At 41.9% G+C, this 19,440-nt stretch overlaps 2 protein-coding genes across 6 annotated transcripts in view; both read left to right on the forward strand.

The window, feature by feature from the left end:
* Positions 1 to 6,424, forward strand: part of LOC142661742 (uncharacterized) — a 191,053-nt gene extending 184,629 nt beyond the window's left edge. For 3 of the 4 annotated variants that reach the window (XM_075839262.1, XM_075839263.1, XM_075839267.1), the window contains 3 exons: positions 368 to 485; positions 980 to 1,099; positions 5,421 to 6,424. In XM_075839262.1, the coding sequence (XP_075695377.1) occupies positions 368 to 485; positions 980 to 1,099; positions 5,421 to 5,609 (427 nt within the window). In that variant the 3' untranslated portion in view covers positions 5,610 to 6,424. Of the gene's footprint in view, positions 1 to 367; positions 486 to 979; positions 1,100 to 5,420 lie in introns of those variants that run through there. The other variant, XM_075839264.1, reaches the window with a different exon arrangement.
* Positions 5,615 to 19,440, forward strand: part of LOC142661744 (uncharacterized protein CXorf65 homolog) — a 36,538-nt gene continuing 22,712 nt past the window's right edge. For both annotated transcript variants that reach the window (XM_075839269.1, XM_075839270.1), the window contains exons 1-7: positions 5,615 to 5,676; positions 7,976 to 8,327; positions 8,409 to 8,446; positions 10,451 to 10,537; positions 13,038 to 13,154; positions 14,156 to 14,230; positions 17,147 to 17,248. In XM_075839269.1, the coding sequence (XP_075695384.1) occupies positions 8,422 to 8,446; positions 10,451 to 10,537; positions 13,038 to 13,154; positions 14,156 to 14,230; positions 17,147 to 17,248 (406 nt within the window). In that variant the 5' untranslated portion in view covers positions 5,615 to 5,676; positions 7,976 to 8,327; positions 8,409 to 8,421. The remainder of the gene's footprint in view (positions 5,677 to 7,975; positions 8,328 to 8,408; positions 8,447 to 10,450; positions 10,538 to 13,037; positions 13,155 to 14,155; positions 14,231 to 17,146; positions 17,249 to 19,440) is intronic.

A 19,440-nucleotide genomic window follows, 5' to 3' on the forward strand; every position in this document is an offset into this window, starting at 1 on the left:
ATAAGCGGGAGCGACCAGTGAACCCACTCCTTTTGGCTTACCAATGAGGTGGTGAAAAAGTCTTCAAAGTCAACCTTTCTAGTAAGTATCGGTCTCATGCTTTTTAATAAGGCCATTAGGCAATGCTGATCTGTATTAGTCTTTGGGTCGGAGTAACCATAATTGAAGCCCCCCCCCCCCCCTTTACTCATGTTTGACTTGCAGGATATAAGACCTTTGAACCCTTTTAGGAGAGAGTATGTAAAATGGTCAATTTATGTGTAACAACATCAGCCATCACACCCCGTATGTCATTACACAGTCCTGTAAATTGATTTGATGCTTCGGGTGCCTTCTCCACATTTCTGTTCTTGTTCTCTTTTATCAGCTGCAAATTTTACAGCAAGTTCAAAAACCAGAGAATCATGGAGAACGTGTTTGTGAAGAATTCTGGACGTCTCAGAGAAAATCCCAAAGAGCTGCGTTCAGACCAGACGGCTCTGCAGGTGGGTCATTAATATCAATTGATTACATCATTCATCGGTATTTACTTTACTGCCCATTTTTGCATTTAAAAAGGATTAATTGAATAACTACCAGAGTAGAAGGTATAGCAGCCGCCATCGGGGGCCGGTAGTTGAGGGGGGGGTCGAGACCATTGTGTTATTGCTGCGGGAAAAGGGAAGAATTGTACAGTGGGGCAGGAGAGAGAAATGGAGTGGCCAGAAGAAGGGAGGAGGATGAAGGAATGCGGGACACTGATAGACGAGGGACCGTAAAGACACAAGGGTGGAGGAGACCATAATTATCATACAATTTCCATTTTCTGAACTGACAGACATGTCGGAGTGTGGTCCCATTCCACATTTTACCGGGGGGGGGGGCATAGTTACTTGCTATGACCATGCTCTCAGGTCATCATCCGATCTTGCATGCTATTGATCTATTCACCATGTATAATCCAGAATTATCCTATATTACTTTTTCTATTGCATGGCAGGAGGAGGCAATAGATGCCCTCAATGAGGAATTTCTCCAGCTGGTAAAGCAAGCGATGGAAAACAAGAGGGAATACAGGGAACTGGGTGCCGAAACAGAGAGCGCTGGAGATCCATCTGTGGTAAATTCTTAATGGAATAATATATCATATGAAAAGGTTCTGAATGAGCCTGTCACAGCTTCTGACCATCTGAAATACCCTGCTTTCAACATTTCCCAGAATGCAAATCACCACAGCAAGCTCTATGTAGACCCTGAACGAGCAGGGAATACTGGGAGATTTCAGGTCTAAAACCAACAGGATAGTGAGTGCAGATCTGGATTATAATACAGGCTGTAATTTAGGATCAGTAGTAGATAACTAATGTATGTACACAGTGACTCTGCCAGCAGAATAGTGAGTGCAGCTCTGGAGTATAATACAGGATGGAACTCAGTATCACTACAGGATATGTAATGGGGTCACTGTGTACATTCATTCCATCAGCAGAATAGTGAGCACAGCTCTGGAGTATAATACAGGATGTAGCTCCGGATCAGTACAGGATAAGTAATGTAATGTATGTACACAGTGACTCCACCAGCAGAATAGTGAGGACAGCTCTGGAGTATAATACAGGATGTAACTCAGGAGCAGTACAGGATAAGTAATGTAATGTATGTACACAGTGACTCCACCAGCAGAATAGTGAGTGCAGCTCTGGAGTATAATACAGGATGTAACTCAGGAGGAGTACAAGATAAGTAATGTAATGTATGTACACAGTGACTCCACCAGTAGAATAGTGAATGCAGCTCTGGAGTATAATACAGGATGTAACTCTGGATCAGTACAGGATAAGTAATGTAATGTATGTACACAGTGACACCATCAGCAGAATAGTGAGTGCAGCTCTGGGGTATAATACAGGATGTAACTCAGGATCAGTACAGGATAAGTAATGTAATGTATGTACACAGTGACTCCACCAGCAGAATAGTGAGTGCAGCTCTGGAGTATAATACAGGATGTAACTCAGGAGCAGTACAGGATAAGTAATGTAATGTATGTACACAGTGACTCCACCAGCAGAACAGTGAGTGCAGCTCTGGAGTATAATGCCTGGAATAGTGAGTGCAGGTCTGGAGAATAATAGCTATCTGAGTTTTCAATCATTTTTAATGTGTTTTATTTTTTAATCCACCATTTTCAACATAACGGTTTGCTGTCAATATGTGACAAATACTTTTTTACATTCAGAGGCTAAAATCCACCCTGATCATTTCCTACTGACACAGATGAACAGCTAGCTAGAATAGAGAGCTGGATACAGTTTTTAATGTGTCATACAGCTGTTTGGATTGCAGTCTCTAGATGTAATTAATGAACATTTCAATTCACTAAATGTAAGTAAAGATCTTATAAAGTTTGAGAATTTCTCACAGATTTTCAAAATCTCTGCTTACATCTAGTGAATGGAAACATACATCCAAATGCTATCCTGACTTATTCCTGCTGACGCAGCTGCATTACTCATAACAACTTTATCTACATGAATCTGGACAACTCCTTTAAATATCAGCCCATCCTGATTCCTGCCTTTAGTAGCATATGGAATCGGGAGTCCCGCTTTGGTGAAAGGGCCCTGGTCTCTGACTCCATGATTACAGGGCCAGGTTTTGCTGTGCCGCCAATCAGTATGCCTAAAGCTTCTACAAGTTTCCACAACAACTTTAACTGCTTTAATGTGTCCTGAAAAACCGCCAACCCAACAAAAACATCTTTTACAACAACTTCAAGTTTTACAGAGCCATAAACGAACTCTGTGTCCTGTGTGTAGTAAATTCCGGGTCCAAAGAATACGCTGCTTATCACCAGAAGGCTGGTAAACACCGAAATGTCTCCAGTTGATGGTCAATGGAAATTCTGTGTAAACAAGTGTTTAAAGAAAGAGATTGGAAACCAATAAAAGTTACTGCAAACCTGAGGTCGTGTACTGGTCTAAAAATATACCGTCTCATAGCGAGCCGTAAAGTATGTCCTGTATGTACCCGGACATGAAATCATGATGCCTGAAGTCTGTTTTAGTTTTTTGTGTTAATTGAACCCTACGTGGGCTGAATTATTCTATGGGCATAAAAATGTATAGATTTCAAGTTAATTTAGTCTTATCATAAATATGCCTATAAGTAATATTTGTATAATCATCATATTCTCTAAAGAGGAGTCCTACATAGGTGGCGCACATGACTCCCTGCAGCACAGTGTGCCAATTACTTCTGTGCCAACCACTGATTGAATCTCTGCTCTCTTCACCCATCTGGACTCTACATTTCTCCAGAAAGAGATTCTGCAGCAGCTGCAGTGGTTGTTATTATTTAGTACGTGTGTGTATATATACAGTGTTTCATAGTATACATAGATGTTGCATAGCACCGCTGTTAGCCAAATCCGTCAGTCTGCTGGACCGACGGCTGACCGGCTCCTGTGTGCCTCTAAGGCCTCATTCACACGGCAGGGTTTCCCGGCCGGGTGCCGGCCGTTCATAAATCGGCCGGCACCCGGCTGCATTAGGAATAATAGACCCCTAATGGGGCTATTCACACGACCGATTTTTTGACGGCCGGGAAAACCGCCCGTCAAAAAATAGGACATGCTCTATCTTCGCCCGGGTGCCCGGCTCCCATAGAAGTCTATGGGGCCGGGTATTACACGGCCATCACCGGGATGTGTCCCGAGTGATGGCCGGGTTTTCCGTCGCTTGCGCTCTATCTCCTCCTCCTCACAGTGCAGAGTGCATGTGAGGAGGAGGAGTTGATGCCATTCTGACGAATGGCATCGCTGTACACGGTGTGGCAGGGCCGGGGTCTACAGCAGGTGGAAGGGAGCGTTGCGCTGGCTCCCTTCTCCTGCTTGTTTTAAAAGCACCCTGGCCCGGCGACACCTTCGATGACGCCGCTAGTAGCAGCTGCTGCGGCTGCTACTACTGTAGCGACGCCACTATAGCAGAGCGGGGAGGTATCTCCCCGCTCTGCTATGTGCTAGCCGCACTTTAGCTCCTAGAAGGAGCGGAATCCCCGTGTTTTCGGGGATTCCGCTCCTGGACAGAGCGCTTGATGTCTCTGTCCATATCTGGGCAGTGACATCAGGGGAAACTCCTGAAGCGGAATCCCCGAACACATGGGGATTCCCCTTCAGGAGTTGCCGCTGATGTCACTGTCCGGATCTGCCCGGCCCGGCACGGATGCATAACTTTATGCAAACCGGCCGGGCAGAATGGCCGATTTTACCGGCCGACACTCGGGCTCGGGAACGACCCGGTCGTGTGAATCCCGCCTAACACTGTATATAACCCAAAGGCATCATTTACATGACCATGATATACGTCCGTGCGACGCGCGTGCTTTTCACGCGGGTCGCACGGACCTATACAAGTCTATGGGCCAGTGCAGACAGTTCGTGAGTTTTGCGCAGCATGAGTCCGCTGCGTAAAACTCACGACATGTTCTATATTTCCCAGTTTTTCGCGCATCATGCACCCATTGAAGTCAATGGGTGCGTGAAAACCACGCAGGTGTGCTTCCGTGTGAACTGCGTGGTTCGCGCAACAGCTGTCATTCTCTGAATGTAAACAGAAAAGCACCACGTGCTTTTCTGTTTACAAACATCCAAACGGAGTGTCAAAATGATGGCGGCTGCGAGAAAATCTCGCAGCCGCGCATCATACACTGATGACACACGCAGCTGTTAAGTGCCTTTTGCGCACGCAAAACGCCGCGTTTTTTGCGTGCGCAAAACGCACATGCTCGTGTAAATCAGGCCTAATACCGAGCATCATACACTTCTATTCACAACGCCCAGCTAGTAAAACAAGTAAACACGCCCAGATATCCATTAGAAAGGCTCATTTGCATAAATATAAAATTGCTCATAACTTGGCCAAAAATGATCGTTTTAAAAAAAAACAAAAAACGTTACTGTTCTCTACATTGCAGCGCCGATCACATGCAATAGGAGATAGGGATTTGATAATCTGGTGTCAGAGCCTCTTTAAGTTCATGAGTGCATATATAGAAGCTGCATCGCAAAAATTAAAGAAAATCTTTAATGAAATTCAATTTGCTAAATATTTTTTATCACATTACACAGTCAATTCATTCAAATAAAAAGGCTGCAAAGGTTCACATAGTCTTCAATGACCAATTCCTTTTCCATAATAAAGAATAGATTATAACATACCCCATCATCCATTACAACACAATACATTTGAGCCGCTCAGCTCCAGTTGGTGATATTGTTCCCAATTTTTGTAAATCCACTTGTAAAAATTGACTCCAGGTCAGGTGACTGATCGCTGAATGGGTTTAGTAGCACTGCTACTGTTTTAGAAATCATTCTTGTAGCTTAGATTTTTATTGTTCTTTTCTAAAACTGAAGAAACTTACGGAGGTTTGTCTTGTAGTTTAATAGGTTGGCAGAGAAGAGGGACCTGGCTGTGCTGCTTGAAATACAGAGGCGCTGTACATCCCAGAAGATCAGCGCTGCAGAATCTGAACTGCTTTACCTGCATCCACCTGACACTACATCCTCTGCTTTACAGACACCAAGTTACAACCAGTGTTTTGACGCCGCTGACAAGTGTCTGCCATGACTTAAAGAGTACAGATACATATGAAGCATTGATGCAACAGTGAGCGCTGGCCTTAAAGGGGTTTTAAGTAAATAAGATTTGTTTATTCCAGTTAAGAAATGTTCTATTATACTGTGTTTCAATCCCTCAGCATTTCCAAGATCTCTGCCTGCTGTCAGTAACTGAAAACATTCTTAGTTATATCTAGAGAATGAAACCCCTACAGACCTGGTATTTTTCACAGCTGGAAGTTTTCCACGATTGTATTGCTTCTGGACAATCTTCTAGAAAAGCTAAATAAACTGGACTCTTACTTGCTACTTTCTTTAGCTCACAGAGAATTATCAACATTGATACATTGTTAGAAACTCTCAGCTGCGAGCAGGACTGCCTCTGAATGTTTCTCCCCCTACACACAGACTTATCTGTGTATACGGTCCGTGATTACGGAGCAGACGGGCCGCAAAGTGTCATCCGTGGCCCGTCCACAATCATAGACCGTGTACACAGAAGATGTGCATTGATTTCTATGAGCCTGGACTGCAAATGTGGACTGTATAATGACAAGTCCTATTTTTTGGGCGCTCCGGGCAATGCACGGTCCGTGGAGATCACGGTTGTGTGCGTTGGCCCACAGGAAATCATACATTTTGTACTATCCGCAATTGCGGATAGTATATGGCCGCAAGACTGTGGTTGAGTTCACGACGCCTTATATTTTGTCTATGCTTATTACATTATTGTGTTCTGTTTATTACTGCTGCTTCTGTGGCAGACTGGTGGGTTGTTGTGGAAAGAGATTACACTTTTGCAGTAAATAAAAAGTTTCCCCTATATTCCTACATAATATTAAAAAATGTATTTTATAACAGTGGATGTGAATGACCCATGAACTGTGTACAGTCTGAGCCTCCACTGCTGCAGTACAGACGTCTCCTCCTGAATTCTCCATGTGAACAATAAAATCATTAGATAAGACATTCACTAAACTCCGCAACCTGATCAGGAGTCCCAGCTAAAGCTCTGTTCACATCATGCGGAGTATTCTTTAGTATATACCTCTGACGTATGCCACTGGTATAGCCTTACAGTGGCATACGTCCGCCAAAATATTAAAAAGAACAAACATATTGTGAGATATACGTTTTTTTTTTTACAGTGATGCGCTGTTATAGAGACGTGCAGTCCCTGCGCTTTTCCTATACGGTAAAAAAATAATAATTTGGCAGCATCATAACACCCTGACGGAGGCTAAGAGGACACTCTTTTGGCCACCGTTGGGTTAATGGGGGCCTATGGCTAAGTTCAGCGTATAAACTTGGTGCATACGGTGAATGTGTTCACATAACCTAAGTCCGCACAGGATAAAACACTGAGAACTTGATCAGTGAAGTTGTATAACAGACGACTTTGTTGTTGTTTCTTGTTCTCGTATGTATTATTACCTGTATTGTCACGTTGTTGTTGTTGTTGTTGTTGTTGTGATACATTGTAACAATCTTAAGAATTTGGTTTCTTCTTATAAAATCATCTCTTCCCGAGTCCAGAATTGTAAACAAGTGCCGGACTATGAGATTTTCTGGGCTTTATGATCGGATTAGAGGAATATTTGCCATACTTTTTTTTTTATATGAATCGGGAACACATCATTTGAAGTCGCTGTTGATTAAATAATTGTTCAACTGGATAAAATACACCTGCATCTTGTAGAGGTGGCTCAGTGTTAATGCCCTTGGATTGACTCTCCGTTCTATAAAATAGTCTTCTCCTTGGGTGCCTAGTACCTGAAAAACCTACAAATATAAATTACAATATTTTACTATAGTCTAACTACTTGCCTACCAAGGGAATATACTACCATGGTAGCAGAGATAGCAGCTAAGGGGCCGCTCTCTAATTTTAAAGGAACCTCAGAGACTTGGACGGTTAGTGATCATGGTGTTTCTGCCGCTGGAAAAGTGGAGAAATATGGATACCAGAGATGTTTGATGGGGACCAAGAAATGAAGTGACCGGGGGAAGATACAGCGGGGTTATATAAGATACAGCTAGGAGGCCAAGGAAGGAACCAGAAGAAACAGGAGAAGGAGCAAAGACAATAATGATCATGAACGAACCTGCTGCTGATGGTGTTTATGGCAGAGAGCGACCCCACGATTACCTGTTACCCCACGATTACCTGTTACCCCTCGTATGTTTTATCTTCGTTAACAATTGAACATTAATACATAAGCCGTATGACATTTTTGGTGATTGTATAATATTGCAGGGTTGACATAACTGTTATGATATTTGGAGAGAAGTCCTAGAAGTTACACAATGTCCAGTATATATTTTGTATATTGGTGGCGTATATATCCTGTGGCTGCTGATATATGTTTCTTTTAGGCTGCTCAGATGAAATTACATCTTATTTCACGCCGGAGAAAGCAGAAGGAAAATCTTTTGAGAGACATTGTAGTCCCTGTGATAGGAGATCTATTGTGCAAAGTGGAGCAGATGCAAGACGTGCGCACAGATCTAATGCATTCTTGGCAGCGACGTCTAGCAACACCTTAGAGACAAAACGATGTAAAGCCAAGCTCTGTGCAGGCCTCTCCATTAATAATAAGGATTGTTTACTGAGTGTTCAGGGCTGGCTTGGTAAACAGCTTTACGAGTCAATGGCTTCTTCTTGTGGCCACTCTCTCCCTAGTGACTGCTGCCATCACTAGATAGACTCACGATTTCATCTTCTCACGTAAGTTTCTTTATTTTTACATTCTATAGTCACCAGCTCCTGGGGCTTCTCTTAACATCTCTACCTGTTTGATTCTTTCAGGAATACTACAGAGATGTTCATAACCGTTCTTTATGGAGGTAAGTAGAAATGGTCTCACAATGTTTCTATAAAATGTGTCATGTGCTACTGTGTTCCTCTTTACGGTTTAGTCCATGACAGGCTGGACTATATACTGAAATGTCACAATTAAGCCGCACGTACACATAGCAATAGTGTGCCGCACGCGGTTTTGTTATGCGGTCTTAGGCTGTGCAGCTTGTACAGGTGAAGTGCATTGTTTTTCTATATTTCACCTTTAGAAGAAGTGTGGCACACTACCGCTATGTTTATGGGCTTCCATAGATCAGGGTCGATCATGAAAGGCCCGTACTCCAAATGATATCTGCAACATTGGCAGTACATTTATTTTATGGTGCACATGTATTTTCCTGTTTGATAGGTGATTGATTACATACTGCATTCCTGGCCTTTAATCAGAAGCAATAGAAGGAAATTTAGAGCAAGACCTATGTCTGTGACAACCAATCTAATTTCTCATCAGTTAAACTAGTTGTTATTTATGATATTGTAGTAATCACTCATCTGTATGCCGTTGTAGGGATCACTCATCTGTATGTATGCCGTTGTAGGGATCGCTCATCTGTATGAATGATATTGTAGGGATCACTCATCTGTATGTATGACATTGTAGGGATCACTCATCTGTATGTATGACATTGTAGGGATCACTCATCTGTATGTATGACATTGTAGGGATCACTCATCTGTATGTGTGACATTGTAGGGATCACTCATCTGTATGTATGAAATTGTAGGGATCACTCATCTGTATGTATGATATTGTAGGGATCACTCATCTGTATGTATGACATTGTAGGGATCACTCATCTGTATGAATGATATTGTAGGGATCACTCATCTGTATGTATGATATTGTAGGGATCACTCATCTGTATGTATGATATTGTAGGGATCACTCATCTGTATGTATGACATTGTAGGGATCACTCATCTGTATGTATGATATTGTAGGGATCACTCATCTGTGTGTATGATATTGTAGGGATCACTCATCTGTATGTATGACATTGTAGGGATCACTCCTCTGTATGTATGATATTGTAGGGATCACTCATCTGTATGTATGATATTGTAGGGATCACTCATCTGTATGTATGACATTGTAGGGATCACTCATCTGTATGTATGATATTGTAGGGATCACTCATCTGTATGTATGATATTGTAGGGATCACTCATCTGTATGTATGCCATTGTAGGGATCACTCATCTGTATGTGTGACATTGTAGGGATCACTCATCTGTATGTGTGACATTGTAGGGATCCCTCATCTGTATGTATGACATTGTAGGGATCACTCATCTATGTGTGACATTGTAGCGATCACTCATCTGTATGTATGATAGTGTAGGGATTACTCGTGTTTGTATGCTCTTGTAGGGATAACTCCTCTGTTTGTATGCTCTTGTAGGGATCACTCATCTATGTGTGACATTGTAGGGATTACTCATCTGTATGTGTGATAGTTTAGGGATTACTCATCTGTATGTGTGATAGTGTAGGGTTTACTCGTGTTTGTATGCTCTTGTACGGATAACTCCTCTGTTTGTATGATTTTGTAGGGATTATGTATCTATGTATTACATTCACTCATTAGTGGCTATGATCTTGTAACGATCTGTCATCTGTTTGTATGACATTGTAAGGATTACTAATCTGTATGTATTATATTCAGTCATCTGTGAGTATGATGTTGTAGGGGGTCACTTCCTTTCATGCATGAGTTTATAGCCGCTCTATTCTGTATACATGTCATTTAAGGAAATGTGTTTAGACTTTAAGAGCAATAGCAATAATAAATATAGAATTTAAGACTTGTGTTTAGAATACAGGCATTAGACTAAGGTTTGTGCATCTGACATAAGTCATTCCGGGATTATATAAACCAATCGGATATAGTAAATTAATACCAAAATATGACTCGCCTCTACCTCTGGTGTCATTGTTGATGTGAGAACCACAGAGGCAGCACCGATTAACATCCAGGTTTCCTCCACAGACAGTGACGAGATGCTGTTCAACATCAACTGTAAAGTTCAGCTTCTTCTGGAAAGTATCAAGAACTTATGTCACTATGAAAATGAAGGTATAAAGGAAACATGCAGTATAATACAAGATATAGCATTCTAATAATACAATATATCACGACAACGTGTGGTATAGCATAAAAAATCGAGGACGGCATCCATATGGCAAAAAAATATATCTGTGTTTATTAACACCATATGGATGTTGTCGTCAATTTTTTAACAACAAAAGTTTTATTGAACCAATACGCATTACATCATATGAATCCACAGGATCCAATACACATTATACAAGTACAGCAAACCTTTGGTTCATAAATTTTGCAAAGAAGAAAGAAAGAACATAACCTAAAACCAAAATCTCATGGTCTACCTAAGGCTTGTCACAATATCATTACCTAGCTGTATCACAAAACAATGCTATGACAATTTGAGTTCTTCCATTTATCCCAAGAAGAAGCCTTCCTGTACACACCTTGAATAGAGGCCAGAGAACATTGCACAATACAATTATTACTCACATAGTGTGTGAGCTCAGAAACACTAGGTATGTTAACGGATTTCCAATATTTCCCAATCAAAATTTTGGCTGATAACAGCATATGAAACGGTATAAGTCTATCACTATAAGCAAAGTCAACCAGTCGTCAATTTTTTATACCAATTACCCGTCTGGATGGGATTTCTGGGCTTGGAATTTGCATCTCCCTCTCTAAACTGAAGTGGAGTAAACCTGAGTGCTGCAGAATATCTTTTATAAATGTGTGGTGTAGCATCATATATTGTAACATATAGTATCTTATCTAATGATGCTGTATAATGCAGAGTGATACTGTATGGTATATTATGATCAAGTAGGATACAGAGTGATGCATTATGATACCTCTCAATGTATTATTATGCAATATTGTGTAGTTGTAATGACGGGGGTAGGGAAACGGACAAGTGAGCTCTAATCTACCCGCCACTCTGTCCCTGCCTACTTGCAACGATCCGCCCTAGGCGACGGGGTACAACTGGGCGGCGGTCCCTACGCTCAGTAAGTGCACGAGACAAACAGACAAGGGAACACAAAGCAAAGGGAAAGGGGCAGTTGCCCACGGCAACACCGTGAGCAACAAGAGTGGTGAACGAGCCGAGTCAAACCAGGAGTGCACGAGGTACCAAACGCAGAGCAGGAGAGTAGTCAGTAAGCCAGGGTCAGTATGGAGCAGGATCAAATAGATAGAAGCTGTAGCTGGGCCAGGAAACCACACGAGAAGAATCACAAGCAAAGGAGGAACAGGAAAGGCAGGTATAAATAGACAGATTGCGGGAGCTAGCTCCGTCTGGCCAGGCTGTGATAGGTTCTCCCACTCCTAAGCCTGCCATCCTGAGTGGTGGAAGATGGAGTCAGTCTCAGAGACACAGACTCGGGTGCGGACTGATTACCTAAGGAAGTATCCACAGAAGTTGTGCCTGGCAGATCCTTTACAGTAGTATAATATATGATGGTGCATTATTATTCCCATATGATACAGTGATATAGTTCGATACTGCATGCCACGATTCAGAATTGGCCACGAAACCCAGTGAACATTTTTATGCACCATAGCTTAGAGAATGCCGTGTGATGTCAGGTATATTTTCTGACACTATTATTGACCTCTCTGCAGCACTGAAACTTTTATAGTCCTATATTATTCAGTTCTTCTGGATTTGGTGTAAATTGCACAGGTTAAAAAGTCGCATCTAAAATTGTGCCAAAAATTGCAACATTTATCTATTCACTCCAAAAAAAGAATACAGGCGATAAAATGGTTGTTAAGCTGTATGTCTTTATAGTCTCATTTTCTAAGACAAAAGTTAAAAAAAGGTGCAAACCAGTGGCGCAAATGTACGGCTTCTCATAGCGGCAGTAACAAGAAATTAAAACACACAATTCCAAATGCACCAGATTTAGTAAGAGGCGTGCACCTTTTAGTAAATCCAGCGCAATTCTTGCCGACTACCAATTTATTGACGCAAAATGCAGATCTATCAGCTGCCAAATTAACTGCTACTTTAATAGCGTAGCACGCAATGGTGCTATTTGCATAGCACGGCCATTGTCATTCAAAGTGAATGAGCGGCGTACACCGCAAATAGTTAAGGCGCTCTCTACAATACCGCCGTAGTGCGCCACAGCAGTCAAGGTGGGGACCGCCACATCTGTATGCCATTATAAATAAAATTGGACAAATCACTCTCTAAGAAAACCATGCACTTCTGTACAATACAATTATTATTATTATTATTATTATTATTATTATTATTAATAATAAAGTACTATGAGGTTTCTCCAATCATGTCCGGATTCTGAATCTATGGATATTGGAATAGAAAAGTGTAACATTTGAAATCTCATGTGACCTCTCCATAAATTCTGGCTTATAATCAACATAAAGGATCTTAGCTGCTCTGGCCTTAGGTCCCTCCACACTGAACCATTTCTCAGCAGTCGCATATCCTTAATATATATTAACCTTTATTCTAAATATCTATTCTTTATACTGTCAAGATTCAACTTGTATATTGCAGGAGAAATAGAACTTGCAGACGACAGCGGACAAGTGAAGAACCTTGTGGAGAACCAGCAGCGCTATGCCAGCGAGCTGCTCAGCGAGAGGGAGACCTGTGTCCTGCTTGCTGTGACTAGTAAGTAATCAATGATGAGTGACGCCTGTCTGACGTATGGAGTATAGTCTGCTGGCGGCTCTGTCTCTCTGTTTTGCTAAAAGAATTGACCTACTGGCACACGGAGGCATAACTTTAAAGGGGTATGCCAGCCTCCAACTTATAGCACCTAACCACTGGACCCCCACCTATTGCTAAAACGCTACTATTTCTGTCACTCTCATAGAGTTTCAATAGAGCCAAAGCACACAAGCATTGACTGACGCTCAGTGTGTTTTGTAATACGGTTTATTAAAAATTATTTTTACTCTTTGAGATACAGCTGCTTTGTATCCTGTATACAGAGCAGCAGTATCTTGTGCTGGGTTCAGTGTCGGCGGGTCAGACACGCGGGATCGAGCTGTTGCCGATCACATCTAAGTTCATAACTTAGATATGATCGATAACAGGTGGATCACGCAGGATCCGCTTTCACCGAACCCGTCAGACCTGCTGACGTGATGGAATCCGGTGTCAGCGCAAGTTACAGCTGCTCTGTATACAGGATACAAAGCAGCTGTATCTCAAAAAGTCAAAATATTTTTTAATATAAAGTATTTAGAAAGTTGCACAAAACACATTGATAGACATTTTTTTATATATATATATATATATATATATATATATATATATATATATATATATATAAAAAAAGAGAAAACTTATTCCAAGGTGTACACAGCCTTTAAAAATCTGTGACTAGAATACCGCTTTGAAGGGGTATTCAATTTGCTTATATAAAAGAACTATGTTACTAATATACGATATTTTTCTCACAGTCATCTATGGATTCTGATGTTCGTGTCCTTTTAAAATCCTGGTGCAAAAGGGCCCAGATTTGACTGAACCCCCTATAGATACACCTCCGACAACAGTCAATTTGTGGGCTGAGCCAGTATTTATTTGCTGCCTTCACTGTACATAGACTGAGATTGTATTGCATTCTAGACCAGGCACCATTAATCCTTTTCTCCTATCCTCAGGGTCCACGGACTCCTCGGATGTCATATTTACCCCATTACTGAATGATGAGACTATTGTAAATGCCAAATTCCTTGGTAAGACTAACACTTGTGAACTAAATGTATAACTCGCCAAGTTCCTACAGCTGGAAAACTCCATCAGTTAAGTGGTGGCCATTGGGTATTACAGTATGTATATCACATCATAAATAAAATGACCATCTTTAGTACTCACTGAAAAATACCTGCTATACTGATTCTAATATACTTTGTGCATCAATTTTTCACGATTTTCTATATTCCTGCTTGTTGTCAGTGGACAGCAACATTGTTTACTTCCAGAGGTTGAAAACCTGTAAATACCGAACACCTCTTAAGGGGGTTTTACACTGGGCGATTATAGGGCAGATGAGCGTTCATAGAACCCGTGTGACAGGAGCAAATGAGCGCCGATCAACGATGTCTCGTTGACGGGCGCTCGCTGCATCGGCCGAATATCGGGAGGTGTAAAAGGCTCTTTACAGTTGGGAGTTTGCTACCTTTGTATCTAGTGTAGACAATCCTCGGTTAGTTAAACAGTCTGGACTGATAAATCTTACTAACATTGCTACATTGGACAGGACAGGAGATACATTTTTGCTTCGAATGTTTTTAGCTCACAAATGATTTCCTACTGGATACATAGTAGCAAAGTCACCACTATGAGAATTATTAGGTCTGTACAGGTTTTGAATCTTTGGGTGGAAGCCAGAACGTTTCCATTCAGTGACCGCAAGCAGAGATCTTGAAAATAGCCAGGAATTGACATACAAAGTATATTATAAAATAGAAGAACTTCTGTTCAGTGTGTGATAGAGACTGAACATAAGAAACCAGTAAAATTCTACAACCTAGAACCAGCCGATTGCAGCTTGGTGGGGGGTGGACCCAAACAAAGTGTCATGAGTCACTAAACCAGCAATAAACAAGGGAGCGGGCTGAGAAATGCCATGTTAAAGTGTTGATTCAATGACTTCACAGTGTGTAAAGCTTCATCATGGAAAGATGCCAGAAGTGAGGGGGGCAAGTTGTGTCCATGAGGGAGAAGAATGTGAATACCAGGTGGTTATCAGCAGGAAGGTTTCTTGTCCAAGTGTCAACTAGGGCACCTGTCATGTGCGGGTAGAACTGAACCTGTCTGGGGTTGTGCTTTGCTATGGTTATTATTATGTACAAGTCAGGGGCATAGCTATAGGGGGTGCAGAGGTAGCACATGCACCAATGTTATGAATAGCACATGGTGGGGGGGGAGGGGCTGTTAAAGATTTTCCATTAGGGCCCAGGAACTTCAAGTTACGTCTCTGTTACAAATTGTAATATCTCCACCACCCAGATAATTGCGGAACGGTAATCGGTTGTACTGGATGATTTACTACTTGTGTAATGACATTCTTCTTTACATAGACTATCTTTTCATCTTAGTGCACTGATCCAAACAGGTTGAAAGCTGCTCTCATGGCTCCCTCTTAAAGGGGTATTCCGGTTAGAACAAGTCACCCCCTATCCATAGGATTGGGGGTAACTTGCTGATCGGTGGGTGTCCCCCCCCACCGATCACAAGAACGGGGGTCCTGTACCCACGTTTGAATGGAGCGGCAGGTCGATTATGCACACTGCCGCTTCATTCATTCTCTATGAGAGCGCCGAAGATAACCGAGTACAGCGTTCGGCTATTTCCGGCGCTCCCATAGAGAATAAATTGAGCGGCATAAGCGCACGGGACCCCCGTTCTCGTGATCGGTGGGGTCCGCAGCTGTCGGACACCCACTGATCAGCAACTTACCCCCAATCCTACCGATAGGGGGTAACTTGTTCTAACCGGATTACCCCTTTAAGTCCCTTTTTACACAAGCCAATGATGGGGTAAACGCTCATTCCTGATCATTGTCCTGTGTAAACAGGGCAACAATCACATCGGCTGATCTGTCGTCAGCAGCACACTGTGTAAACAGGGAGATGTGCTGTCGACATGATGGAAATGTATGGGGACGAACGATTGTGGTACTTTTCGCTCGTCCCTATACATAACCAATCATTGCTCCATGTGAAAGAAGAAAACGAGCGCAGATCAACGAGCTGTCCCATTGATCGGTGCTCGTTTTCACGATATGGGCCGTGAAATAGGACCCTTACTGAGGCTCAATCCCCTCAATCTACATGCAGCAGTTTCTTTATAATCTTTTTTTACCACATGTGGCTTAGTTACTTATAGTTTATAATTATTCTGTTCTTGCTATAATGTGAATCCGCTCTGCATGCACTGACTTCCAGTTGAGCTTGTACTACTGTGTGAATCTGAATAAGCAGAGCTGCAGTGTAAAGCATGGGGCAATGACAGAATAGCAGCTTGAGCCTCTGGTGAGATAGGATCTAGGTTTGAGACTTCCGCAGACTCCAGTAGACAATGCAGCAAGGCTAAGCTGGTGTCACCAATCGTAGCTATGCATTAATAAGACAAAGCAGCCAACATTGATTATTATTAATAGTGTTATTTAGACGTAGCTACTTTAGGCCCTTTTACACGGGCCAATGTTCAGGTGAACGAGCGCTCATACGATTGCACATTCCCGATCATCGGCCCCTGTGAACATGCCAGTCATCAGCAGACAAACGAGTAAACGCTCGACGGCTGATCAGCCCTTTTATGCGTCCAGAAAAATAACCGTTTGGCGGCAGCATCTCCCCGTAAAAACGGGATGTGCTTCCGACAAGATGCAAGTGTTTTTGGGACGAACATTTGAATTAATGATTGTTTGTCCCCATACATTCCGATAATTGCTCCGTTGTATTGTCGTTTGGGGCTCATTTACAGGCCAGAATATCTACCCGATTATATTCTTTATATAGAATTGTTGGGCCCACGGCTGGACATCTGCTTTACTCCTGTTGATCTTTATTGTTACGTCTAATTTTGCACAATCCACTTTCTATTAATGTAGACAATGATTTAATGCTTTCACTTTTTTTTTGTAGCAAAGTTGGGAAATTGGGGAGAATCCAAGGACTCCAGTCGCAGGCTGAGATCTAAAAAGTCTAACAGAAAAGGCACGGTCATAATCTCCACTTCTCCCGAAGGTAAAATACATAAGGGCACATAAAAGGTGTCGTTTCTACGCAGGTTTAATGGCAAAGATTTTGTCGGACATGAACCATAATCACAGAAATAGCGCAGTGAGATAGAGAAGTCTTTTTATCACCTACACCTAACATTGCCTCACTTCTAGACATAACTCGGCTTTGCAGCCTTAGGATCCCAGGACGCAAATAAGAAAAGCTAGGAGGGGTTAATATAAACAATATTTGTATATGTATGTATATATATATATATATATATATATATATATATAAAATCTCACGCCCCTTGTATTCACATCTTATTTTTGCCTCGTTTGTTTGTCCTTTATTTCCCTGTACTGCTGCCACATTATAGATGGAGGAATGAAGACGTGTCACATACACCGGTGTAGCTGATATTTATTTTTTATTAAATTTTTTTTTATTTCCAACAGTAACAGGAAAACAGGGCACATCTGTCCGAAAACGATCAGTTAAACCGTGAGAACGGAGCTCTAGCCTCACCCTCCAGATCGCTGGGCACTTCACCGACCTTTATTGGACTGAGCTGTTTTCTCTACAAATACATATTTTAGATTTCTCGAAGAGATTGTGTCATTACTGTCAAAAACATTCACTTTCACTCAAAAGCATGTGGAAGTAAAGAGAATATCCCTTGAGATGTGGGTGAAGCATGCACCGGGTGATCTAAGGAGAAAGTAGAAATCTAGGACACACAATGACAGTACAAATTTAAGCTTTAGAGTATGTTTTCATGCGTTTTTTGGGGCTTAAGCGCCTCGAAAAGCACCTGAAAGAACGGAAGCTGAACGCTTACAAATATCTGCCCATTGATTTTAATGGGAAAAGGGGCATTTTGTTCAGACAAGGCATTTTTTTACGCGGCCATTTGAAATAACAGCGCGTATAAAGACGCCCAGTAAAAAAGAAGTAGCATGTTGCATCTTGAGCTGTTTTTGGAGCCGTTTTTCATTGTGTCAATAGAAAAATAGCACCAAAAAACATTTGCTTTAAAAACGGCTAAAAATCTGAGGCTCCGTATTTTACAGCTGTTTTTACTTTAGCGTGTGAACATAGCCTTATAGTCAACAGGAGTAACTTAAAGCTTCTGGGCCCCAATACAAAATCTGTAATGGCTCCCCACCTACCATGTGTCATTTATAACACTAGTGATGCAGAGACGGCTTAATCCAGGGCCCGGGGGTGACTGCTGCCTCTGCACCTCCATATAGTTATACCCCTGTCAATTGAGTCATTTTAGACAGACTGTTTGCTAGGAATAGACTGACTAACAACTAATTTTACTATGTAGTTGTCAAGCAGCACTTCATAGGAACCAGTCTTTAAAGGGAATGTGTCGCTAGAAATGTTTTTTTTTATTTTTTTTAGTTAAACTTATATGAATGATTAGACATTGTTCTAATTTTTTTAATTTTTTCACAAGTCAGGAAATATTATAAATTAGATTCTAATTTATAACATTTCCCTGTGCTGGTCACTAGAGGGAGCAATTCCCAAAATTGCAGCATTGGCATGTGGTAAAGCAACCTCATTGATTTATGCTGCAAAATTTGAGAAGACACACTCGCTCTAGTGAGCTCACAGAATCCCCCCTCCTTTATCCTGGTTAGTACCAGGAGAAAGGAGGGGATTGAATGGTCAAACCTCCTACACTGTGTGTCGCCATTTTTTGAGCGAATACACAATGTAGTAGGCTTACATACAGTGGTAATCACACACGAAAACACGAACATAACTTACCTGCTCCTGCCGCTCCCTCCGGTCCGTCCGCTCCGTCTGCTCCCTCCGGTCCGTCCGCTCGCTTCTGAACACATGTTCGGAAGCCGTGACCGGAAGAAGTCATCTTACTGTCCGGCCGCGGCTTCCGGTCCACAAGAAAATGGCGCCGGATGTCGCTCGGCCGAAGACCTTCCATTTGGACTGTGTGGGAGCGGCGCATGCGCCGTTCCCACATAGACGGCGTACACCATAGTGAATGGAACGGCTCCTGTTCGCATTCTCTATGGGGATGTATGTGCCGTATTCCATCTCTGTATGTGTCATTAATCGACACATACAGAGATGAAAAAAAAAAATGGCAGCCCCCATAGAGAAGGAAAAGTTAGAAGAAAAAAAAAGTAAAACACAAATAAATAAACATTTTTTTAATAAAACACAAAAAGCAAATTGAT

Source organism: Rhinoderma darwinii, chromosome 10 (genome assembly GCF_050947455.1).
Source record: "Rhinoderma darwinii isolate aRhiDar2 chromosome 10, aRhiDar2.hap1, whole genome shotgun sequence".
In the NCBI taxonomy this organism is placed as follows: Eukaryota; Metazoa; Chordata; class Amphibia; order Anura; family Rhinodermatidae; genus Rhinoderma; species Rhinoderma darwinii.